The sequence below is a fragment of the Cottoperca gobio genome, chromosome 14 (assembly GCF_900634415.1).
Source record: "Cottoperca gobio chromosome 14, fCotGob3.1, whole genome shotgun sequence".
Classification (NCBI taxonomy): Eukaryota; Metazoa; Chordata; class Actinopteri; order Perciformes; family Bovichtidae; genus Cottoperca; species Cottoperca gobio.
In genome coordinates, this window is record NC_041368.1 from 10,674,496 (window position 1) to 10,698,552 (window position 24,057).

At 38.8% G+C, this 24,057-nt stretch overlaps 4 protein-coding genes across 8 annotated transcripts in view; 2 read left to right on the forward strand and 2 right to left on the reverse strand.

Annotated features, from left to right (window-relative positions):
- Positions 1–316: 316 nt before the first annotated feature.
- Positions 317–8,399, forward strand: rnf121 (ring finger protein 121). The gene is made up of 9 exons (XM_029448010.1): positions 317–455; positions 2,039–2,076; positions 2,429–2,570; positions 2,940–3,094; positions 3,708–3,815; positions 5,099–5,219; positions 5,306–5,439; positions 6,503–6,604; positions 7,427–8,399. Exons 1-9 carry the CDS (start codon positions 378–380, stop codon positions 7,545–7,547), a joined length of 999 nt encoding a protein of 332 aa, XP_029303870.1. The 5' UTR covers positions 317–377; the 3' UTR covers positions 7,548–8,399.
- Positions 8,400–9,028: 629 nt separating this feature from the next.
- On the reverse strand, positions 9,029–12,434 carry LOC115018792 (NLR family CARD domain-containing protein 3-like). The gene is made up of 2 exons (XM_029448009.1): positions 10,007–12,434; positions 9,029–9,835 (listed from the first exon to the last, which is right to left on the reverse strand). Exon 1 carries the CDS (start codon positions 12,407–12,409, stop codon positions 11,315–11,317), a length of 1,095 nt encoding a protein of 364 aa, XP_029303869.1. The 5' UTR covers positions 12,410–12,434; the 3' UTR covers positions 9,029–9,835; positions 10,007–11,314.
- On the reverse strand, positions 12,405–16,668 carry LOC115018791 (NACHT, LRR and PYD domains-containing protein 6-like). Its single transcript, XM_029448008.1, has 7 exons — positions 16,567–16,668; positions 15,025–15,293; positions 14,122–14,223; positions 13,861–13,926; positions 13,648–13,756; positions 13,308–13,548; positions 12,405–12,907 (listed from the first exon to the last, which is right to left on the reverse strand). Exons 2-7 carry the CDS (start codon positions 15,195–15,197, stop codon positions 12,438–12,440), a joined length of 1,161 nt encoding a protein of 386 aa, XP_029303868.1. The 5' UTR covers positions 15,198–15,293; positions 16,567–16,668; the 3' UTR covers positions 12,405–12,437.
- Positions 16,669–20,681: 4,013 nt separating this feature from the next.
- Positions 20,682–24,057, forward strand: part of LOC115019074 (connector enhancer of kinase suppressor of ras 2-like) — a 30,473-nt gene continuing 27,097 nt past the window's right edge. For all 5 annotated transcript variants that reach the window (XM_029448412.1, XM_029448413.1, XM_029448415.1 and 2 more), the window contains exon 1: positions 20,682–21,161. In XM_029448412.1, coding sequence (XP_029304272.1) covers positions 21,098–21,161 — 64 coding nt within the window. In that variant the 5' untranslated portion in view covers positions 20,682–21,097. The remainder of the gene's footprint in view (positions 21,162–24,057) is intronic.

The window sequence follows — 24,057 nt, forward strand, 5'->3', positions numbered from 1 at the left end:
TGATATTGACATTCAGCATCTAATTTTAATTAACTGATCACTTTAACCCCCTCACATGCATATCAAGTTTAATAAATTAATCTCTCTAAATAGCCCTGACTAAATATCAAAAACATATTGTCTTGGAAAAATCGCTGGACTATCCAACATGAAGTGCAACTTGCAAGCTATGATTGATTTCAGACACCTTGACTAACAAATAGAGAAAGCCACAGCTTTACTATCTGACCTACATTCTTTTTTATTTAATTTTTATTTGACCTACATTATTTCTGAATTTTATTTTGAAGGAAAAAAAGACAACCATGACCGGATGTGATCCTCTGAGGTTTGTTGCTAATGCTAATGGCCCGGAATGGTAAAGCAGCACTCGGAAGATGGCCGGGGTGTTTGAGGTGGAGGTTGATGGTGTAGAGCACGACCATGGACTGCAGCATCACGATGAACCGCACCAGGTTAGAGTAATGGGCCACAGCGAGGTGTTATGACAGATAAAACAGATGGAGGTGAATTTACTGGGGTTCTAGCTGCCAACTCGGAACTCTGTAAGCTAGCTACTAATGTTACTCACGGGTTAAGCCTAACGTAAGCAGCTAGCTACTGTTTAGCAATCTGCTACCACGCAGGTGTATCGTTATGGGGTCTAGATACAAATGCAGGAAGCATTGTGTATAACTTATGGTGCTTCGTCAGAAAAAGGCAGTGCAAGCGAGAAACGCCCTAAGAGCATTAAGCTATGCTAAGCTAGCTAGCCGGCTAATGTGCAAATCATGTAGTTTGTTTCATCTGGTCAAAGCAGCTGAGACGCTGTTTATAAATGTTTTCATTAGCATTTATTAAAATAATTTCCACACCCAAATGTTTACTGCTACGTTCAGAAATTAGCTCCACAAACAAAGCTGATGTGGCGGATCGGGTCAAAGGTCATAGATGGCCTTTTCTGTGCTAAGGTCCAAGATGTGTATCAATGTCAAGCAACAGGAGAAGCAGCCAGACCACTTCCTGTGAGATTTCAATCTTCTTGTCTAACTACACTTGGATGTCAAACTGACCACAGCAGGAGCTCACAGTGTGAAACAGACACCACAGAGGGAACTGAAACGAGGGTTAAAAGCTATTACAGTCGGTCATGTGAAGGTGTCATTACTAAATGTCTAGCAGAAGCAGAATAGCTACATAGCTGGCATCACTGTAGGCTGACAGAATACACCTTTAGATCCTCGTGTTTCGTTCACTGGTGATTTGAGTGTATGCAGTTTGAATGGAAATCCGTAACTAGGGGATTCAATGTACCCTAATGACTATTTATTCTTGATTCTCTGTTGTGTAAATTGGTTAGAGATCATAGAAGTACTCAAAAATATAATCTGCTGAGTGAAAAATATTTTTTAATCAAGTGTTGAGAGACTTTTGCATTTCACATACTGATTTTTTTTAATTAATTTTTTTATAAATGTATAAGGGTTTAACTGAAAAATGCAGCGTACTTAGCATGATGTTTAATTTGAGTAAGAAATGATTGTCAACCTGTAGCTGGATTATTGTCAGTGTAGCCACTGTCAGCATTAATTCATTAGCCTGTTTTGGCACATAGGAAGCTCTAATAACAAGATTGCTCCAGTTATTGCTGCCAGCTGTTAATTTCAGTCATGTTAAAGTAGCTTAACAAGCTCAACAACATGGGAGGGACTGAAACTTATAAGCACACTTTGTGCGTTTTAATAACGTCACTCTTGTTAAATATAGTTATTTGGCTTTGACATGCATGCAATTCTTTTTGCTGCACAAAAGTGAAATGTTTAAATTCAAATAGTTATTTCATCTGCTCTGTAATTGGTATGTGAATTTGGTGTTACTGTAATTGTTGTTTCTCTGTTCAAATAAGGTTTATACAGTGTACTCTTCTACAGTTGTTACAGTTGTACTGCAGTGGCAAAATGGCTTTGCTGTGATTGTTGTTATTATTAGTTGTTCAGCTCCTTATTTGATAAAGTGTCAACCGTTTTAGTTATTATTTTTGTCTTTTTTCTTTCTTTAGTTGGATTTGTCCAAGCTTTCACCAGAAGAGAAGTGGAGGTCAGTATCATTGCCACACATTTAATGGATAATGCATTTCTTTCATCAGGACCACTGATCTGTTCAACAAAAAAAATCTGTTTTTGCACTCAAGTGCAGAGATACTCTTTCAAGCATTTTTATAAATGAATACCCAATGTTTTTGGTAAAGAAAAAGAACTTCATACAATACTGTGAACTGTGAGACCAGTCTCAGTATACAGTAACATTTCATTATCTCTGTGTATTGTTTCAAACAGTTCAGTCATTGCCATTCAGTGCACCTTTTAAGGGCACACCTATCCTGCATTGTTGTGATACTATGGCTCTTAGCTACATAACATTAGTTAAGTATGCTCTTCTTTTTCCACAGGGTGGAGCATGCAAGAATGCATGCCAAACACGAAGGTCATGCGGCCATGCACGCGGAGATGGTGCTCATCCTCATAGTCACCCTTGTCGTCGCCCAGCTAGTCCTCGTGCAGTGGAAACAGAGACATCCAAAGTCATACAATGTAAGACAAAAAGCAATCAGTTTGAAGCTCGATGTGAAAAGTTTGGAAATCATGTGAAGACGCATAGTTAAAATAATGTTTGTTAGTGTTTTAAGATACAATTGAGCGAGGAGTGTGAGTGTTTTTGCAGTGATGGGTTAGGATAAGAGAATAGTGTAGTCCCTCACAAGTCTGCGTTTTCTATCCACGTGGCAACACATGGTGCATCATATTTATGTATCAATACTTGTTTCCTCAATTAAGGATGAATATAGTATTTTACTTTCTTGTCATAAACTATACAAATATGTAATGTTGTCAGTAGTAGTGTACTACGGGAGTGTAGGGTTTAAATGCATCCTCTAACATGTACGCTCTGCTGTCTTGTAGCTGGTGACTCTGTTCCAGATGTGGGTAGTTCCTCTCTACTTTACTACCAAACTTCACTGGTGGAGGTTCCTGAGCACGTGGTTTATCTTCTCCGTCATCACAGCGTACATCTCCTACCGTGCCACTCGCAAGCCGCTGGCCTGCACCACACCGAGGTATAATAACCGCCGTTTACATGTAATCAAATCCTGTAAATGAAGAGATATCCCTTTCGTTATTGACGATTGAACTGTCCGTGACACTGACCAAGGTTATAATAGTTTTGATTTTAAAATTTAGTTTCTATTATTAAATGTTTGTCAGAGTGCATTTGCTCGTTTTAGTTTTTCAGAGAAGTTTAGTTTTTATATACTTTTAGTTTAGGTTTGTTTTTGTTAGGGCCAGCTATAATGTCTCAGAAGAATCACGCTACATAAACATACAACATACAACATACATGGTTGGAGAGCTGTGTTGAAATGGCCATAATGTTTATTGTTTAGTCTTCACACTACTTTATTTTCCGATGTAAAGCAAATGCGGCATAGCCCCATCTCCTGGAAGGTTCAATTTCTGTGGATCAATGTCACGAGAGTTGACGGAAATCTCCTTTTATTCCGTAGCGATTATTCTAATAGATAAAACTTAAATTAATTTACGTTTTAACCAGGCAATATTGTTTGAATTTAGTTTTTCTTAAATATTTTTCATTGAAATGTTTTAGTTTACTATAATAACCCAGATTCTGACATACTCTGACACCATATTTCTCCTCTTTGGCGACTGTAGGTTGGTGTACAAGTGGTTCCTCCTTCTCTACAAGATCAGCTATGCCACAGGAATAGTTGGCTACAGTGTCGTCATGTTTACACTTTTTGGTATAAACCTTATATTCAGGTATGTATTGTCAGTTCCTTCTAATTTCAGTGGTGTTAAATTAATCATAACCAAACATATCGGTGCATATAGACTTGCACCGTTGAAAATAAACTGCAGGCTGCTGTTGACGAGGGTTCATTTTTCCCAGCTTGCCATTTTTGGGATGTATCAAGTTCAGTTTCTTCCTGCTCTCTGTCACACATGTAGCACTTAGCTGCCACTAGATGATGATGTTTTACCTTCTTTTTTTTTTAAATACCCTTTTTGATCCCCACTGCTCCTGCAACACTCACCAGTCATCTGAGTCTCTAATTGATGGGTGCTCTGCATATACTAGAATCCAGCACCAACCAGGATTATAGAATTTGACTGACTTTATCAGGAAAAAAAGTGCAAATAACTCTTTGACTGCCTGCTTCATGGTGTTTCCATGATCCACAGCTGAGCTAAGGTGTATGTGTTTGAAGCTAAACTTTGGTTGTATGAGAAGTAAAATAGAACATAATGTGATGAGTTTATAAATACATTGCCACTGTACGATATTATCATTTGCAATGACCTACAATCATGCGTGATTATCACGGAAACTTCCCTTTAGTCACGGAAATTACAAATGTCTCTTCTCTCTGTTGCTGGTCAGAGAAAGAGCATTTACGTTTTCTTCTTCTGACACACAGGAAGAGGAAGTTGCTCATTTTAGCTGAATATACAACAGGCATAAATCCTCTACTCCTCAACCAACTACGTCCTCTGAATGAACAAAGGGCTGTTTTTACAGGTCATGTAGCTCCTGAGCAGTCAGTCATGACTTGACAAATAACCTTTTGATAAGCTCTATTATACATTAGTTTAGTGAGGCTGCACCATGACACTCATCACTTAATGAGGTCATATGATTCGACAGTTTTTCAAACTAAATAAATTGAAAATGTTACAAAAGCGTAGTTTTTCACAGTTTTCTGATCATAATCATCGTCTGAGTTGATATTTCAGTTTAATGTGGGATTGTCTGCTTCACCTAAACAACCAATCTATGCCATTTCTTTCTTCAAAATAGACCAACAGGAAAGTATCTCAAAGCTTCCTATGCGATGGTCCAACAATTTCCCACTTCCTACCTGGTTTCTAAAAAACATTCTAGCTTGACATCAACATACTAGAATTTAAAGCAAATTAATAGTCTTTCAAAAATAATTAGATATATAAAACCAACAAATCTGTTTTATGAACTAAATAAAAGTTGATGTTGATGTTGAACACCACCTGAGCCGTGATTCCCATACAGTGCATTCTCTGACCAGGATAAAGCCAGAGGATGCTATGGACTTTGGCGTTTCACTACTATTCTACGGTCTGTACTACGGGGTTCTAGGAAGGGATTTTGCAGAGATGTGTGCCGACTTCATGGCTTCAACTGTTGGGGTGAGTGGACAGATTGCAGACACTGTTTCTGTGGAGGTCTGTAAACTAAAATGTAGTTTTGACTTCTCTCTCTTTTCTTTTTTTAGTATTACAGTGCATCCGGCATGCCAACAAAGCACCTCTCTGACAATATCTGTGCAGTGTGCGGTCAGGGCATCCTTGTAGATGTCAGCGAGGAGGGGATTATTGAGAACACGTACAGATTATCCTGCAACCATGTGTATCCTTCCTTGTGAGATATAGATCTATTTACATGCTACTATCTTTTTGTTATCAGTGAAAGAGAAGTTAAGCTGCATGATGGGGTGTTTCATGTCTGTAAAAGGCATAATCATGGCGTTGTTTGTGTCGGAACTCTATTGTATACTCAATTAGCTGCCCAAAGGGGAATTTGAAGAGTTACCTTGACATTTATGTCAAACTGTTGATGTTATCACAGTCAGTTAATCTGAATTTGTATTACTTCCCTCATTGTTATCTTCTGGTGCTTGCCCGCTGTTAATAACACACAACAGTTTGCAGATTAGTGTAGAGAATTGCATACTGTAATAATTATATAGCCCAAATCAGCAGGCTGCTATTGTTGTCTGATATTGGTTTGTTGCTCATAAAACTTTATTGGCACATATGCCAAAACATTTCAGTACATTATAATATTGTAGACTGCTGTTAAAATGCTAATTTACAAATAATCTTATATTTACTGTTACTGCTAAATTTGCTAATAAATAAATAGTTCAACTGCAAAAGAAGACTGAAGTTAATAATTACTAAACAAATATTGGCCAGTATATATTTATAGTATTTCTTTATTATCCCTCAAATATGGACTTTGGCATCTGGCCCAAAAATAGTTGGTTTCTAGTAATTAGTTGAATTTCAAATCATATTTATCTGTCCCAAACACAATCATACACATTATGTGTAGTGAAATGTTGTTATGCCTAGGTCCAGAAAGTATCCCACAAATAGAATACTGTACAAAATAAAATATTTTACAAAAAGAAACAACTATATATTTGTATATTTAAGCCTGTAGCATTAGTGCGCTGTCTGCCAGTTCAGTAACTCAGCTAGGCCTTTTCTGTCCTTTATAAAGTACTAATGATTGCTTTCTAGAACTGTGTTGTGGTTTTTTTACAAATTAATGTTTCATAACAGGTTGAACAATGGCTACAAATGCAATGTTTTCATATTTCAACCATAAGCTGCTTATTATAATGACGTGAGTATTTAAACTGATGCCCACGTACTGCAGTGCCGAGCCTTAACTCCACATCCAGGTTCCATGAGTTCTGCATAAGAGGGTGGTGTATCGTCGGAAAGAAGCAGATGTGCCCGTACTGCAAAGAGAAGGTGGATCTGAAGAGGATGTTCAGTAACCCGTATCCTTTTTATTCTGTACACATGTGAGCTTTACATGTTTGTTTCTGTGCTGCATTATTTCTGTTCTTTTTTTAAATATACCCTAATGATTCCTGAGTAAAGCTGCTTTCACATGATCAGCGGTAAAACATGGCTGTGTCGTGGTTTTCCTATGGAGAGGTCAAAATTACCACAGACCGCTGCGCTCAGTGACATTTATTTCAACTTTGACCTGGATGCTTCTGACTTTTTGAAAGCACAACCAATGAGATAATCGCTGTTTGGAGATAACCATAGAAACACAACTGACTAGCTGCCTTCACCGCAAGGCTCTGCAGAACATTTCCTATCATGTGAAGGCGGCTTTAGTTGTTGTGCTTTCACATATCATACAGTATAGTAATGTGCACACAGACTGTAGAGAAGGTAGACAAGTGAAAGTAGGTCCTAAAACCTAAATTGGGCATTTTCACAGATGACATCCAGCCAATGTTCAGGAAATGCAGTCATGCCAACGTACAGGAGAAATACGTCTTTTATGTAATGGGGGGGAAGTTTTGACTGCAAAGTTTGGGTGAATTTTTCAGGCAGCTATTTGTAAAGAGATATGAAACACTTACAGGTTGTAAACCAAGTTTCTGTTCCTTTTTTATGGCTCAGTTTTCACTAAAAACTGCAACGCTATATAATAATAATAATAATGATGCCCTTTAAAGAAACTGATGGTTTCGACAGCCTCGTGGTCATGTGCCACCAGTGTTATTAAAGCTTTATAAAGTCATCTATTTATTTACCATTTAGATTGCTGTTGAAGGTTTCTTCCTTAACCCTTTTCTTTATAGCTGGGAGAGGCCACATGTCATGTATGGACAACTTTTAGACTGGCTTCGGTACTTGGTGGCCTGGCAGCCTGTCATCATTGGATTTGTGCAAGGCATTAACTTCGTCCTGGGTCTGGAGTGACCTGCAACTGTCAGAAATGGACATAACACGCCATAAGGAGATATGCACTGGCTCAAAAGACTGAGGGCTAATATTGAACTAAAATCCCAATAAAACGTGTCTATACTTTTTTTTGTATATATTTATAGGCACATATTGTCTGTATTTACAGTTCATTTGAGTTTTATTGATAATCTGAATTTGGATGTCTGTCAGTTTCCCAGGATTTCCTTCACGCAGCATTACACCTTGATAATTGGTTTGGGCATCTTATGGCCTAGTAAAGCGGTTCTAAAAATCATTAGAGGGGTGCTTTTTACTAATTTATGTCTTAAGTGTTTGTTAATTCTTAGTAAAAGGGTCATGCTGGAGTTTTTCATCCTCACGTCTGATGGCTGTCACACATGAGTAATAAAGATTGAATGGAAATGAATACAATTGCTCCCTGTGCCTCCAAAGTACACGTCCACATTTATGTAATCACTCCTATAGCTGTTTGACTTTGAGTCCATACTTTGAACTTCAGAGACATGAGTGAGAGTTTCCTAAGCGCAGCCAGTCATGCGTCATGACGGGAGGCGTTGTCATCGTGGGAAAAAAGTGTGCGTCGCACTTAAACAGAAGATTCCTCAAACAGTAGTTGATAAAAATGAAACGGGATGTTACAGGATTTCAAAATCTCTTAACTGTATTTATGGACACTCATCCATACCAACGGGAAGAACATATAGTCATAATTACTTTGGCCTTTAAACCTTGTAGAATATCACACTTCACAGAGTTTGTATGATTTGAAGTGGAGAAATGTCTACCAAACAAGGTTTTCTGTTTTTACTCTCATAACTAAATAATAAATAAAGTTTTGTATTTAAAGGGTCAGTTCACATAGATTACAAAAGTTGTATCTAGCCATCAGCTGGTTTTTGTTTGGCTGTTTTCTTTGAAACTACTTTCTACCAAAGAAATAGTCCCGGTGATACGGTCGGCTGTTCTGTGGATTACTCACGAGTTTCTGGAGCGACACGTTGCCTTTTTTCAAAGTTGAGCAGTACGTACTACATTTAACCTCTGTTGTATTGCAGTAGCAGCAGAAATCTCAAAACGGTACATCACAAAGCCAGGTAGAGCTGCAGCGATTAGTCGACTAATTGATTATAATTTTTCATGCAAAAATGGCATGACAGTCTCAAATAAAGATATTGCCTGCTTGTCTCTGCTTTATTTCAAAACAAAGTGAATATCTCACTTCAAATCGATTACTCGATCAATCTAGAAAATAATCTGCAGATTATTCGATGATAAAGATTATCTATAGTCGTCGCCCTAAAGCCAGGCAAAGAAACAATCTTACCAGAGGTAATAAAGAAAATATATTTTTTTATTTTGGGAAACTAACTTATGGGGAAAGAAAACAAACCTTTTATGATGAACCTTTAAGTCTTATTTTGTTTTGCCGTCAATGTTTAGATCAAGATCAGTTAATAAATGGTTTAGATCGTGTGTATATGTCTTTATCCATACATCCTTGTGGTTTATTTTTCCAGCATCTAAAGCCAAGTTATTGTCCACTGGATGACATTATATATATTGGGACAATCGGAATCACAAGACCGAGAGCTGTGAATTAGTCAGCAATTAAACTGACAAGCGTTGACAAGCGTTGGCAACTTCGTGAGGAAATCCCCATGTACCATATGTCCACGCATTGTGATTGTGTGGGAGTAGGGAAGTGAATTATGTTTGTGTGTATATATAGTAATCCAAAACGACAGTCAACAGCAAAAAGATCTCACTGGAAGAGTCGCTATGAAGCTGTCATCTGCTGTCAAAGGTATTTCTATGTATTACCAAAATCCGTCCTTTTCACTGTATTATGGAACTGTTTGTGAATATGTTGCATCTCAACAGTTTTTGGATCGTTGTGTCTGCTGCTTGCAGATGGATTTCCAGGTACGGTATATTTTGTGTGTTACAAAGTCTGATTTTGATGTAATTATGTTTTTGTGTGAACCTACATTTCTTTTTCAGTTTCTGAGGATGAATCTCCAAAGATCATTGGGCCAGATCATGTCAAAATAAAAGCTCATCCAGGTATGTACACACGAAAGACCAACAAGTATTTGGTATTTACAGCGTACAGATATATTAAAGGGGTCCTGTACATATATTGAAGCTATACTGTTAAGTATGATGGGTCTGATGTATTCTGACTTACAGGTGAGAAGCTGTTCCTTCACTGTGAAGCGTTTGCAAACTGTAAAGATGTGACACTCATCTACTGGCTGGTCAATGGCTCTTTCCCCGAAGACCTGCTCAGCAGTAGCAGAATAATAGAATCAGAGGAGTGAGTATTTAAGTGTAATTATCAATACACAACTTGTTAGCAGCCAAACTGGAGTTGTTGTTTTTATCTAATTAAGTCCTGCTGTTAGAAAGAAAGCAGGACAAAGTCATGATTGATATAACATCCTGAAACCAACCTGAGCTGTTTGTTTTAGATCGACTTTAGATGATGGTGCAATCCTACAAAGGAGTTTGCTGTTCAAGAATGTCACGGCAGAGGATCTCAAATCCACCTTCACCTGTGTCGTGACAAACGGCGCTGGAACGACCCAAAAGAACATCATTTTAGCAGCAACAGTTAGTAGAGTTTGTAATAAAGGGAAAAAAAGAAAAGACTAAATGTCACTACAGTAGAAAACTTTGAGCCATGCAAACTAATTCATATTTTTCACGAGTGAATTCACGATTCAAAGTTGGGAAAGTTGGATGAAGAAATGTACAAAACTTAAGGTGCATTTGGTTCCACAGTAGCAATCATTTTCCTTAAGACCAATTGTGTTCAAATGTAAAAAGATCTGAGAAACTGGAGTATATTTGTCCTCTCGTAATATGAATTTGATGCAGCATTTCGAGGATCCTCTTTATCTAAGGAAACATAAAACCCAGAGGCAATATTCTTTACGTGGAACTGAATGATCCCTTAATTACTGTCATTTAGATGACTTAACCACACAAAGCTACAATCTGACTGCAGAATATATCAAATATTGTAACACTTAATTGCTAAGCTATTTGCTATGTTTGTTTATCATTCCTGTGTCTGCTGGCAATAAGCCATCTTAAAGTGTATACTTTTGAACCATATGAAAATATATTCCATGATGAGACAAAGTCGAATAAATCAATTCACTTAGAAATGTATTAATGGCACCAATTATTTCAAACATAACTTCTTTCCAATGGGTATCATTGTTAGTAACTTCATACATAGCCTGTATAACATACACTGAGATGTGTGGTAGTGATCTGCATTAGAGTACATCTGGTTTTTAGGTATGTAGGATCCACAATAACAGCTCTCAATGCGACGACTGCATCACATTCCTAAACAGCAATGCAAGCATCCAACAAGCAATAATAATAAAGTAAATGTAAACGTGCAAAATAATTCAGTTTTTACCTATTTTAAATTATACTATATACAATAGTAAGCCTAATCAAGAAAATGCAGGCAGCACAAGCAATACATAATCATGTCCATCAAATATAAAAACAGGAAAAAAATAACTCCCACATTAAGTTAAGTATTATTGTGTTTCACACCATCCACATTTTCCTTTAAATATTCTCTTTCCACATCTTTGGTACATCGGTGTAACTTCACAAGTGATTATGTATGTTGGCTGAATGGGAGAGAAACATGTTTCTCCATCAGGGCAGACATGCCTTTAACGGTTTTCCTCTCCCATTGGAAAGCACAATGATCAGTTTTTAAAAGAGTTGGATCAACTGGATGCTGCCTCTGAGGCGCACACACCCAGCTCTTCCAAGCAGCAATGCAAGTTGCTATTCCTGCCAGGATACTGATTTTCTCTGATCCTCTTCCTGATGAGGGCAGCAGCATCATTAGTAACTGTCGGCCACGTTAGAGGAGATGTGCAGAATGGTTGAATAAGTTCCAGGTTGGTCTTAAGAGACATTCCAAGCAGGAAACGCAGGAAAATGTCCAGTTTACCATCGTCACACAGCAGGCTTGAGTCCACAGCACTCTTGTACAGCTCCATCATCGTCCTCTGCGCCTTGAATATCCCCTTGAACCTGTCTTTCAGCTGCTGCTCAAACATGTTCTTCCCGTGGTTTATGAAGGTGAGAAACACATAAAGTGCAGCCAGGTACTCCTGCATGGTGGGGTGGATAAAGCTGAGGACATGCTCATGACACAAGACAAATGGTTTTGTCAGGTACTGTGTGCACATGCCACTGTTAATCACCGCCTCCTCTTCCTCGACTCCCACCACATTCCAGTTGAACTGGTCGATGCGGAACTCGTCTTTTTCCAGCATGTTGAAGGCCAACTTTCCAAGTTTCATGAGGAAGTCTTCCTCTTCATCTGGGCTCTGATTTGGAGCTCTAAATGTGCGATGCTGACGCATGAGTGCAAGCAGCAGCTTTGTGTACATGTAGGTGATGCTCCTGGGCAGCTCGGCCTGTGTTGTGCTGTAGTGCTGGTACTCATCAGCCACCAGTGAGCAAAACAAGGGCAGGTGGCACATGATGCGGAGGGTTTTGGAGGAGTTGATATACGCAATGACTCGAGCTGCTTGATCTGGGTCCGGAAATCTCTTCTTAAAGTACTCGTCCTTATCAGGGTCACGGAAACCACGCACTTCAATCTCACTATAATGCGTATCAAAAGGGATGCAGTTCTCTACTAATGGCCGAGAAAAGACCAGGAATATGCCGCGGTAGAGCAGCCTCGCTCTGAAGAGGTTGACCACGAGGACGTTCAGGGTGGTGGGATCTCTGAGGTCACCGAGAAGCAAAGTGTTTTGAAAGTCAAGCTTCTCTTTGTACTCATCAAGACCATCAAAGATAAACATTATTTTACAGTCATCGCATCTATAATCCTTATCCCTCAGTTTTTTTGTTTCTGGGTAGAGTGTTTAGTATTATTTCCAACAGAGAGACCTGAGAATCTTTAAACTGTTTGAGTTCTCTGAACGGCAAAGGAAACAAGAAGGACACGTGTTGGTGGGAGCGCCCTTCAATCCAATCGAGGATTAACCTTCTGACTGCCATAGACTTCCCTGACCCTGCCACTCCTTTAACTAGCATGAGCTTTACGCTTGAGTGCTCCAGGTCTTCAGCGGTGAACATGTCCTTAGTAGAAAGCAGTCTTCCTTCTTCCGTGTTGCTGTCCAGCTTTTTTATGGTCATGACCTCATGTTCAATATTTGGGCCATTATTATGTGTTGACGTTATGTAGAGATCAGTAAAGACATCGTCAAACGGCCTCTTCTCTCCCTGCATGGCCGAATTTTCACATACTTCGCCGTATGTCCTCTTCAGAGTCTCGCTCAAATCGTGACGTACTTCATCTGAAAAATGAAAAATGTGCATGGAAATATTCAAGATTTTCTCATTTCTTTCAAACTGACAGTGAACTGGGTGAACTTTAAAGGGGACATATCATGCAAAATGAACTTTTTTTAGTGCTTATGTGCATACATTTGGGTATCTGGTGCCTACAAACCCACAAACTGTGAAATAAGTCATCGCAGTCAATTTTTTGTGGGCTGCAAAGGTCAGAAAATACATGATTCAACAAGCCATTCAGATGTGGCTGCCCTTTCTATGTCACTTGCAAGTTTTTTAGAATATACTAAATTGCATTTCTGACTATTATCCCCTTTGCCTTGTGTAAATATATTGTCCATCCCTTTTGTTTTGTTTAAATTAACAGTAATAAGAGATTAAGACACACAGGAGCCTACTTACTTCTGATGCACAAAGTCTGGAGGAAATCAACCATCGACTTTTGCTTAATTTCCTCAAGAAGGGTTTTGGTGATCTGCAAAGAAACCTCCAGGTTGTAACACTCGAGCAACCGATCCACAAGGTCCACCAAGTCCATGCCTTGGGGAGGAGTGATGAATGACTTTGGGTAACGCTTCCACAGCATCATCTTGAATCCCCTGATGTCCACCTCGGACAGCTTCGAAAGGGTTTCACAAATAGCCTAATTCCAAAGGAAGGGTTCATTTCAATGCTGAGGTATTTAACTCAAGGATATTTTCTATTTCACTTCTTTAAAACGGTAAGACAAACACAAACTAACCTTGAAAGTGAATGCCACTGTCAGAGAAGGATGCGGAACCTCATTTGGGTCGTGGATTAACTCAGGTGTGTCAGAAAGCTCTGAGGCGGCGTGATCTTTGCTTTTAACCCTGGTGAGGCCACAGTGGAGAGATTTAAACAAAAAGATTAGTGTTAGTTCAGTAATCACTCAAACTAATATGTGTAAGTGCCTTGCAATGGGTGTATTTTTTACTTTTCACAATCGTCACTCTCCAAGGAGTAGCAGCTGGAGTATGAATCTGCTCTGTTCAGCTGGACCCTAAAACCAGAAGGACAAGTGGGCTTGAAATAAATTCAATGTAACTACAAGATGTCATTACAGTTGACCAACCTTTACAATAAAAAGTACCAACAAGATAGGGTTTATTGAAAGGTTCATACAAGCACAGCTGCTTCCTGGGTTTACTGTGATGAATGCATGAATTTATAGACCGAATGCTGAGTCTTTTTGTACCTCGTGGAGGATCCATCTTCGTCATCCATGTTGCTTAAGTTCTCCTCACTTGTCATTGATCTGTAGCTCAGAGCTGGAGAAAAGGCCCGGTCCACAGAATGCCTGAAAAAAAGAAGCATGGCAGAGCGACAGTTTGTTAATTGCTTAGTGGCGGCATAACAAGCAATCAGATACATTTATAGTACATGTCAGATAAGCAGCCCACTTTAAAGCTCTTTCTCAAGCAGCACAAAGACCCTCAAAGTATTTGAATGGGGGACAAGAACTTATTTAGGGTTGTGGATTTATTTATAATTTTTCTTGGCTTTGTATTGATTCTGCTAAGACTTTGAATATGTGTCTTGTGAGAGTTTTGTGGTGAAGCGAACACTAAAGCTTTAGCAATGACACATCTGATCTTTGTGGGATAATGGGTGAGGTAACTCTTAACATACAGCAACAGGTCCAGATCGCCCCCTCAAACCTGTAAAAATATATCCGGATTACATAATAAACCTGCTTCTGTTTTCTTGTTTTGTTTTTGTGCTTGTTTTTTTCCTAAAAACCAAAGGAAAAAAGACTGAGGTGAAGAAGGGGGATTTAATGTGATACATTCATCACATTAAAATAAAGTATATTAGATGAGAGAGAGAGCAGGAGTCAAGTTAGGTTCTTCATCCAGTCCACTAGGGGAACTGATAAGCTGCCACACCACCTTTGTTGTTCCACGTAAGGTGTAAGTAACATTTGTTTCACTTGAACTTTGTGCTCTACCATCTGCAGAAAGCAAATGATAGTATAGGGATAGTGGTTATTTTTCAACTTTAGATATGTTTTAACAATTCTCCATAGAAGTACTACCCAGAGGTCCTACCCTACAGTGAGAGAGGACCCTTCGGGATTCTAAGTGAACAATCTCAGTACCAGAGGCCAATGGTATCCATTGGAGTCGGTCCCAGGTCCAGAGAAGTTCTTCTCTCAGGGATGTAGAAGAGGTCTTCTTCATTAGACGCATTCTGTCCTCTGCCAGACACTGCATCCCCGATGGAATAGCTGTCTGACTGCATGGCCATTGCTTCCACTTCAATGCCGTCCATTATATCATAGGTCAGCCAACGACTAACATGACAAGCACATACACTGATCCCTTCTTGTTCTCCAGGGCTGGTCTCAGGACAGTAACCTGTCTGTGCCTGCAGAAGAACAAACATGGGAAAAGTTTACACCAAACCAGATTTTCAGGTTTTTCAGTTGGAAGCTTATTATATCAGCCTGTGTCGGCAGTACAATATGATACTGCATTACCTTGTAAAAAGAAAATGACATGGAAGATAACAATCAAAATGTTAGTTGTATTAAAATTCACCTGGCAATGAAGCATGTTGTATCACAGTTTAATGTCACATACCTTATGGCAGTTATAGAACAGAAACATTAGATTTTTAATTAAAGGATTACAATTACAACACATCATTTTGACTTTGACAGATTCCCTGTAGTGCAAAGTCTCACTGTTCTCTTGTTGCCACTTGTGTTTGTTTGAGACATAGACATTGTTGTGATGCTGTTATAAACTTGATGCATAATGTGATAGATTTGTTTTGATAGCTAGATATGAAAGCCCAAAAATAGCAGTTGTGCTAAGCGTTTTAAGCCAAATCAATTGTAAGATAACACATGTAACGCACAAGCATCAGTGTTTCAAAAGGGTGGTCATGACTGCCACCAGTGTGCCCCTGAGCAAGGCACTTAAACCCTGAGTTGCTCCATAGAGACTGTCCCTGTAGTTAGTTCATTGTAAGTCACTCTGGATAAGAGCATCTGCTAAATTACCTGTAATCTAAAAAAAAGAAACAAGCAAATGTTTGGGAAAGGGAAAAAACACTAATAATAAGTTAACTTTAGGTCTGAATTAAAAGTCATATTTACTGTTAGTTTACTGATTACACAGTTTTCTTCCTCATATTAAACTGGAGACGCTGTAATGGGAAGCTAAAATGAAAAGTTACAGGTCGTCAGCCTCAAATCAAATATATTATTATCATATATTACGTAAAAAACTGAAGCTGCATATCATTCAGTCTAACTGACCGACCATGTTCACAGAAACAATGGTAGCAGCTTTAGTTAGTATGAATGTTTTATGGCCTACTTCTTTGGTACATGTGATTTGTCAGTGTCAGTCTGCCTCTATCCACACGCTATTAGCACAAAGGATGTCTAGTTTGAGTTATAATTACTTTTTATGACTGGTTTATAATTGGTGCAGTTTAACGTTCAATTAAGTAAAACTTTGAATTTGGGAATGGAAATAATACGACACACCAGGAATGCTCAAACCACGAATAAGGCAAGTGATATTTACACAGAATTACAACATTACTTCCATAATGGTCGAAAACGTCGATATTTGTTATACATAAATACATACTGTAAAATTAAGGCCACGAATAAACATTAACTTACCTTCGTTACAGTTTTAAAACATCAGGAAGTCAACATGTCTTCTTCTCGGCTGTCCTGTCACGTGAGTAGCAAAACATTCCAAGGTGGACTCTGCCACCTGCAGTCCGGAGGTGTGAACAACATCCTGTCTGCTCGAGACAGCTCCTCGAGGAGGAGGAGGAGGAGGAGGAGGAATGACCAGTGCTGGAATAAGTATCAGATATTTTACTTAAATTAAAGTAGAAACTCCGCAATTTATAGCATTATAATATTATAATAGCAATTACAGTATTGTCAATTACAAGTAAAAGTCCTGCATTCAGAGTACACATAAAAATATAATATCAGAAGTTTAAAAAAAAAGAAAGGATTCTTTCATAATGTTATTATTATTATTATTATTATTATTATTATTATTATTATTATTATTATTATTATTATTATTATTATTATTATTATTATTATTATTATTATTATTATTATGTGTACTATTATTTCATTGTTAGTTGTAAATTATTGTACAAGCAGTATTTTCATTTTTTAGATGGTCTAGGCGAAACTCATTTTAAGTATTGGTGGGTAGTTTAATCTATAACAAGGCATCATATCTTAGATGAGCTGATCATACTTTTTATATCTAAAATCTTAGTCTGCAAGTCTGACAAATAAATAGTGAAGAAAATCTGCAATATTTATAAGTATTGAATATGGAAATATTCATGTAAAACCCAAGTACCTCCAAATGTTACATACGAAAAGTACATATGTAACTGTACTTACTGCTCGAAATGACCATCCTTACATCCTTGTTGAGTTTAACAGAGCTGACACTGATTTAATTCTGTGAAAAATGTCTGAACCAATTTAGCTGTCATGAAAAAGTGTAGTGAAGTTTATTATTCTAAATGGTTAATTACCTTTCAGAGTATTTTACTATGCAACAAAAAACATACATGCAGAATCAAGTAAGCAGTCATTATCAATATGGGCTATTGCATAAAACATTACCACAGCAAAATGTGTAGGCTTTCTTTCTTTCTTTTAATTAACAGGAAAGGCATTTAGATATCTCACAGTCGGCAAAACACAGGTAATCATGATGAGACTATTAATGATGGCTGATTTCAATTTAAACTGCTTCACTGTCAGGGTCCTGTTATTGTGCATACTAGCCAACTGTAACACTAGAGTTCACACACACACGTAAAATAAAACCGTCATTAATGTTATTAGTAACACCAGTGCTTTATCTACTGTGACAAGTCACTCATAATGAACAGTTAAAAAAAGGATCAAAATTGATGCAGCTGGATGAGAGGTATTGTTTACTTCAGCGGTGTAATGTTAACAGCGGCTGATGTAGACTTAAGTCACTAGCCTCACACAGAGAGGAGGAGTGTGCTGCAGAGATTCACTTATTTTACTCTACACCTCCAGATGTTTTTAAAACTGGTTTGTTTCAAACTAGTCTTCAACCCCAACCGACACTGACTCAAGTGACATCACTCGAACCCCCTTCGACGCCACAAAAGGATTGTTGTTCAATTCGTTAAATTTGTTAACTTTGAACTTTCTTTGTAATTGGAGTGGTTTTCTGTATGGCAATTAAAAAAGATTTTGTCAAACATCTTTTCAGCATTAACTAATGAGGAGAAGGTTTTATGAGTATTGTTTAGCGTGTGTGTGTGTGTGTGTGTGTGTGTGTGTGTGTGTGTGTGTGTGTGTGTGTGTGTGTGTGTGTGTGTGTGTGTGCTGGAATGTCCTTCTGGCTGTTATTTACTGCAAAATATGATTCATAAAGGTAAAATTAGAGCTGTATATGAGCTTGTCCAGCTACATTAGCAAGTTCTCACAGAATCTTCCTCTCCCTATGTTTATTTATGATTATCAATTATGTGGAAGTCAGTGCAAGCACTGTTGGGGTTTTGGCTATATTGGTCCCATTCACCTGCTTGTGTGATATCGTTGGCAACACAAATGTCAGCAAACGATCGGTGATTGGTTACAGGCAAATCTTTTCTTGTTTATGTTCATGCTGTTTAGTTGCTCTTTGAGAGCTGACATTTTTAATGCAGCCTATTGATTTGAGGTTAATACTTATGCCACTCATTTATTTGTGGTGTAGAATAATCATATGTTATTCTACTGAATGAAAGAGTTGTTGAAAAATAAAAATAAATCTATAAAGGATAACAAATATATAGAAACTTAAAGTGTGCGTCATAAGTGTATTTATGTATTTATATAGATGGTATGAGATGCAGTTTCGTATTGGCTGTATGAGTGTCTACGCAGTGAATTGCTCAAAGGCTTAAACCCTGAGGCTGTTTACCAATACAAGAAAAAAAGAAAAAGCGAGGCGCATGTCAGCTTCCTTGTCTCGTTAGTGACCGCTACACTGCGCTTTGTGTGATGGAGGCGTGAGCAGCGACAAAGACGGCAGGAGGAAGCAGTGGATGTATGAGGGGTGATTAGTGCCCGAAGGCTTGGAGGAGAAGGAAAGGAATCATTGTCAGGATAGCAATTGTGTTGAATAGACTTATTAGTGGCTCATGTTGTATTCACATTGCCGTATGCATTATGAATAATTAATGGACTGTATCTTATCATAGTGCTTATCGTGCTTGCAGAAACTAAGTTAAACTTGTACAATCGCTTGTTGCGCCCATATAAAACAAACTGGAAATATATTGAAATTCTATTTAAAACATTTGCCAACACCTGCACGGACCTGGACCTAATCCATGGCTGCAATGCTTCTATCTTGGTCAATCCACAGTGTCCATGAGTGGGAAGCCAGTGAAGGATCATATCCTTTTTTGCTGCATTAGGAACTCCTGGGCTCCTTTTCATGGAGTACAGTAATAGGCTCATGAGCACATTAGCCAATAAGATGAGCACAATTATGGACAACTTGGAATGTATAAGTCAGACTGTCACATCTCTTAAGGACATTAGCTCATGTAAACTTAGATACACTGCTGTAATGTTGTAAATAAGTCATTTTGAAGCTATAAAGAAAATAACTTTTCTTGTTTGTTTAAATTATCAAGGTTCCAAAGTACACTAGAGGCCAGCTTGAGTCTATGTGACAATTCAGAATCTGGCAAAAATATCTTACTAAACTAATATCCACACACACAGTGTAATAGTACAAATGATAGACACAAGTTTTCTTAATTGAACGTATAATTACTGCTTTTGTGCAACTCCATTTTAAGCAGACTGGACTAATTGAGAGCCATGAGTACATGCAAACCGCTGTGGCCCACGGAGGCCTGTCAAACCACAGGCCCTTGTACAGCTGCACTGCCTATATTTCCACCACTGGGCTGGTGACTATGTATTGGATGAGAAGTGTAATTGTCCACATTGCCCACAGATCAACAACAGTAAAGGGTTTTTTTCAATAATGTAAAATGATATCAATTAACACTATTGGGTATTACCAGTACTGCACTGTCTTAAGTGGTTAGAAGGACAGTTTGATCAAAATATCTCAATTACAGTAATATTGTGTTTAAAAAAACAGTCAGCACTGTCCTTTTAAAGGTCCAGTGTGTATGAAATAGTGGTATGTAGCTGTCAGGTTGCAGATTGCAACAACTGAATACCCCTCCCTCACTTCTAGGTTACGAAGAAATGTGAAAGGTCCTCTCTAGAGCCAGAGTTTGGTTTGTCCGTTTTGGACTACTATAGAACATGGCAGTGCAACATGGCGGTCTCAGTGAAGGCGACCTGCTCCCTGTGTAATAATGTAGGGCTAATTTTTAAGCTAATGTTTTAGGTGATTATCCACTAATGAAAACATAATTATGAATATTTTATTCAATTTCTGCCAATAAATCCACCAAAATCATACACAATGGTCCTTTAACGTGCTTACCAATTTTGCTTGTTCATGCCTGAACTGCAGTGTAAGTAATTTCTGCCACTCAGCCAAGCTTTTCATGTAGTCAGATCTTATTCTTATCAAAATGCTGTATAATCTGGATTTCATTAATTCCCATTAAAACACGATTTATTCTGCCTCTTTGTGTGGCACTAATCACCCCTCATACAACACTTCGCGCGGTGAGGGCTATGACTCCATGTCTGTGTATGAGGGAGGATGCTCAGAGCGAACCCAACCTTTCCAGACAGCAGTATGAAGTGACAGCCTGTGCGTTGTTCTCCTCTGCTCTGGATGGTACTGGGATGTATTTTGGAAGGGGGGGGTCGGGCAGCAGCGACCCACCAGCATTACCGCCACTGAGCCTGACATGAATGACAAGTAAAAAGAGCTCTCTCAAGCGAGCAAACAGCTCAGGAATGTGCATAAGTCTGCTGGGCTGCACTCGGGCTTGTCAAAGCGACATTTTGGACCTTTTGGACCTACCTCGTTTTGTTTGTAAACACCCAACCCCAGCAGAGAAGAATTTAGAAAACCATTTTATTTTGCCTTTTTAATTTCTAATTGTATTCTTTCTTTCTTTTTTTTACATTTTTGAGGGGGGAGTGTTTTGTTTGGGGTGTTTTTCTTTTGTCAAGCGCGAAGAAGACAAACTTCTATATGGCACTGGTTATGGAGCCTGTGAGCAAGTGGAGCTCCAGTCAAGTGGTTGACTGGATGAAAGGTAAGGCTTCAGGCACGATGCACGTAGCCAAATAGAAACTGATATCACCAAAATTAGACATTGAAATGAATACAGTGTTGCGCTGCGAGTCGAAATGCATTTCAACTCTGATTCACTCGATGCCAAAAGAGAACAAAACACCTGCTGAGCCTCGGGTTTCTGCCTTATCGCCATGCGGCTGCGAAATGGCTTTTAATTACAGCCTTGAATCATTTGATCGATTTTTTTCTGGCTGTTACAATGTGGAGACGACTTGTCCTCTCAGACCAACCTGTTATCCAGAGCCTAACACATTCAAATCGCACACAACGGATTAAAGCCTCTATTGTGTCCCAGGGTGGTTATTGTTAGCGCGGGCTGCCTCTCAGGAGGCTGGGAAACATAGCGGAGATCCACAAATGACAACACAAATAATAACCCTTCTCTCTGGATCTGGAGTCAGAATCAGTATCTCAAGTTATCAGCCAAGGTTTATTTGTGCAATGTATAAAATAAGAGCTATCACAGCTCTACAACGTCGGAGCTTATACAGCCATCTGTGCCAAATGTTGATCCACAGATGTTCAAAGTCATTAAGAAGTCACAGCTGACAAGTAGCTTAAATAGTCTTAAAACCTCACAGTGCACTGAAACTCCAAGGTGCTGCTCATCCATGAGAGTATATTAGCCCTGAGCTCAAGTTGGCCATTTATTCAGGAATAAGAGCATTTTAGTGTAAATCAGAACATATCCTCAAATTTGGGAAACCAGCAGACAAATGAGGTTCAAACACTCAGATGGTTCCAGTTTGGTAAAGAAGCTCACTTAAAGCCACTTGAGAGAAAGTGATGTTTTGACTGAAGTGAAGAGAGGCCTGGTCATTCAATCTAAGTTGGAAAGCTTAAAAGATAGTTGTTAAGATGAATTCCTCTTTGATAAGACTTGGGTGCTGTGTTGGATGAGAGGTTCCTCAAAGGAAAATTGTCTACTCAAGACTTACAAATACAAGCCACAAGCCTATCAGGAAACTGTCAGGGCACAGATAACTCATTATATTTTCTGCTTTTTGTCTGTTTGCAAAGTTACGATCAAATATGTGCAAGATGTAAGAGGAGATGTTAAACTCCAAGTCTGTGTATTTGTCTGTTAGTACAGTAATTGTTTCAGCCAAGTGTGTTGTTTTGCAGAGCCTCGTGCTCACGTGTCAGGCCACAGCCCTTCAGAGATGCTCCAGATGAAACATACACATACATCTTTACTGCCTCTCCACACACACGCACGCACGCACACGCACACACACACACACACACACACACACACACACACACACACACACACACACACTCTCTCTCTTAGTCATCATTCTAAGCCTGTGGGCCTTTTTCTGCTGGCTCAGACATATTATGATTGCAAGAATCAGACCTCTCTTAGTATGAATTGTGTATTACATATACCTGAATCTGTTGCTACCTTTTAAACAAGATGTTTTTTGGCTCAGTAAAGACAGCATATAGCTTCATGGAGGATTTATACAAACAAAGGAGACACAGGGGTGATAGGATGTAGAGAAAGGCAAAGACAGAACGGCCACAACAGTTTAAAGAGATCTAAAATGATCTGTAAATAAGACGGTAGTGAGTAATGTAGGGAGTGAGAAGCGGAGGTTGAATATGAGAGAGGGCTCTTCAGCGTCCCACATCTGACAAGTGGAGCAGAGACGATTCTGTGCCCAGAGCCCAGTAATGGTAATTTAAAGTGAGGGACAGAGTGCCACCGAGGGAGAGGAAACGGAGAGGGGGGTTTCATTCTTGTCTCACATCCATTCTCAGCTCCTGAGGACTGGCAGCGCTTGGTTGTTAGCATTCACAGGTTCCATTATTAACATAGCGCTCCGTGATGTCACTGGAGGCCAAATAGGGGCACCCTGTGACCTTCCCACAATCCCACTCTCCACCCCCCCGTTAGTGTTTTGTGTGAGCAAGACGCCCTATTCCCAGCTGTGACAAAGCTGCTCTAAAGAAGAGATTCTCATCACAAAAGAGAAATTCCAGCTTTGACTGAAAATGTGTTCTGAAACAAGTGCGTGGTAGCTGTGCAAACACATACGATATGTTCATTTTCAGTATTGTTTTTATTGCTATTGTTGTTGTGTGTGTTTTGAGGCACAGCCTTAATGTGGGTTTAGTATAATCTCTTCTCTTCCTGGCTGTGTGCATTAACATAATTCATGTGTTGTGAAGTATATCAGATTTATCTTTGTTCTCTTTCAGTCTTTGTTGCACACAGTGACATTTGAAGACAGCGATCAATAACAAGTCGCCTTAAACGCCTTAAACGTCTCTCTTACATCACATTACCAGTGGATTATCTAGAATGGAGATCAGGATGTGTCAGTGCTGCGCTTTTAATTTCTCCTCAGCGTGCCTCATAATCTGACCTGCACATGCCATGGACAGGAGAATTGTTACTTGGTGCAATCAGCAAAGTATATCTAGAGGGGCTTTCTAATGTACGACGCTACAGTCCGAATAGGACCAGTATGAAACAAGGCATTTCAGTTTGAAGCTCTAGCTTCCATAAACAGCATGTTAGTCTCACTTTTAGTCTCTTAACTAGTAATAACCTTTATTTATCAAAGATAGTGCAACATGATGATTTACATATAACAAATAATATGTAAAATCCCATGGGAGTTAATTATTGCTCATGAACTCAGCAGAGAGTTGGATGTGTCATGCCAGCATCAATATTTGGAAAGCATCATGTCCTCTCTTCACGTATTTCTTTATCTGGTCCTGCGATCAGGCAGAACCCTGCTTCGTGGTTTCTATGGCAACATGGGGAATACTTCATTGACATAATGAGTCTCAATTAACTTGGTAAAGAGACTGATTAGTTAAGCCTTCAAATTTTATGC

Coding starts and splice junctions, on each gene's coding strand:
- rnf121 (XM_029448010.1), top strand. CDS start 378: ATGGCCGGGGTGTTTGAGGTGGAGGTTGATGGTGTAGAGCACGACCAT. Junction 456..2,038: donor ATCACGATGAACCGCACCAG/GTTAGAGTAATG, acceptor TTCTTTCTTTAG/TTGGATTTGTCCAAGCTTTC. Junction 2,077..2,428: donor TCACCAGAAGAGAAGTGGAG/GTCAGTATCATT, acceptor CTTTTTCCACAG/GGTGGAGCATGCAAGAATGC.
- LOC115018792 (XM_029448009.1), bottom strand. CDS start 12,409: ATGTTTATCTTTGATGGTCTTGATGAGTACAAAGAGAAGCTTGACTTT.
- LOC115018791 (XM_029448008.1), bottom strand. CDS start 15,197: ATGGACGGCATTGAAGTGGAAGCAATGGCCATGCAGTCAGACAGCTAT. Junction 14,224..15,024: donor ATGGATACCATTGGCCTCTG/GTACTGAGATTG, acceptor TCTTTTTTTCAG/GCATTCTGTGGACCGGGCCT. Junction 12,908..13,307: donor CCAGACTTTGTGCATCAGAA/GTAAGTAGGCTC, acceptor TTCATTTTTCAG/ATGAAGTACGTCACGATTTG.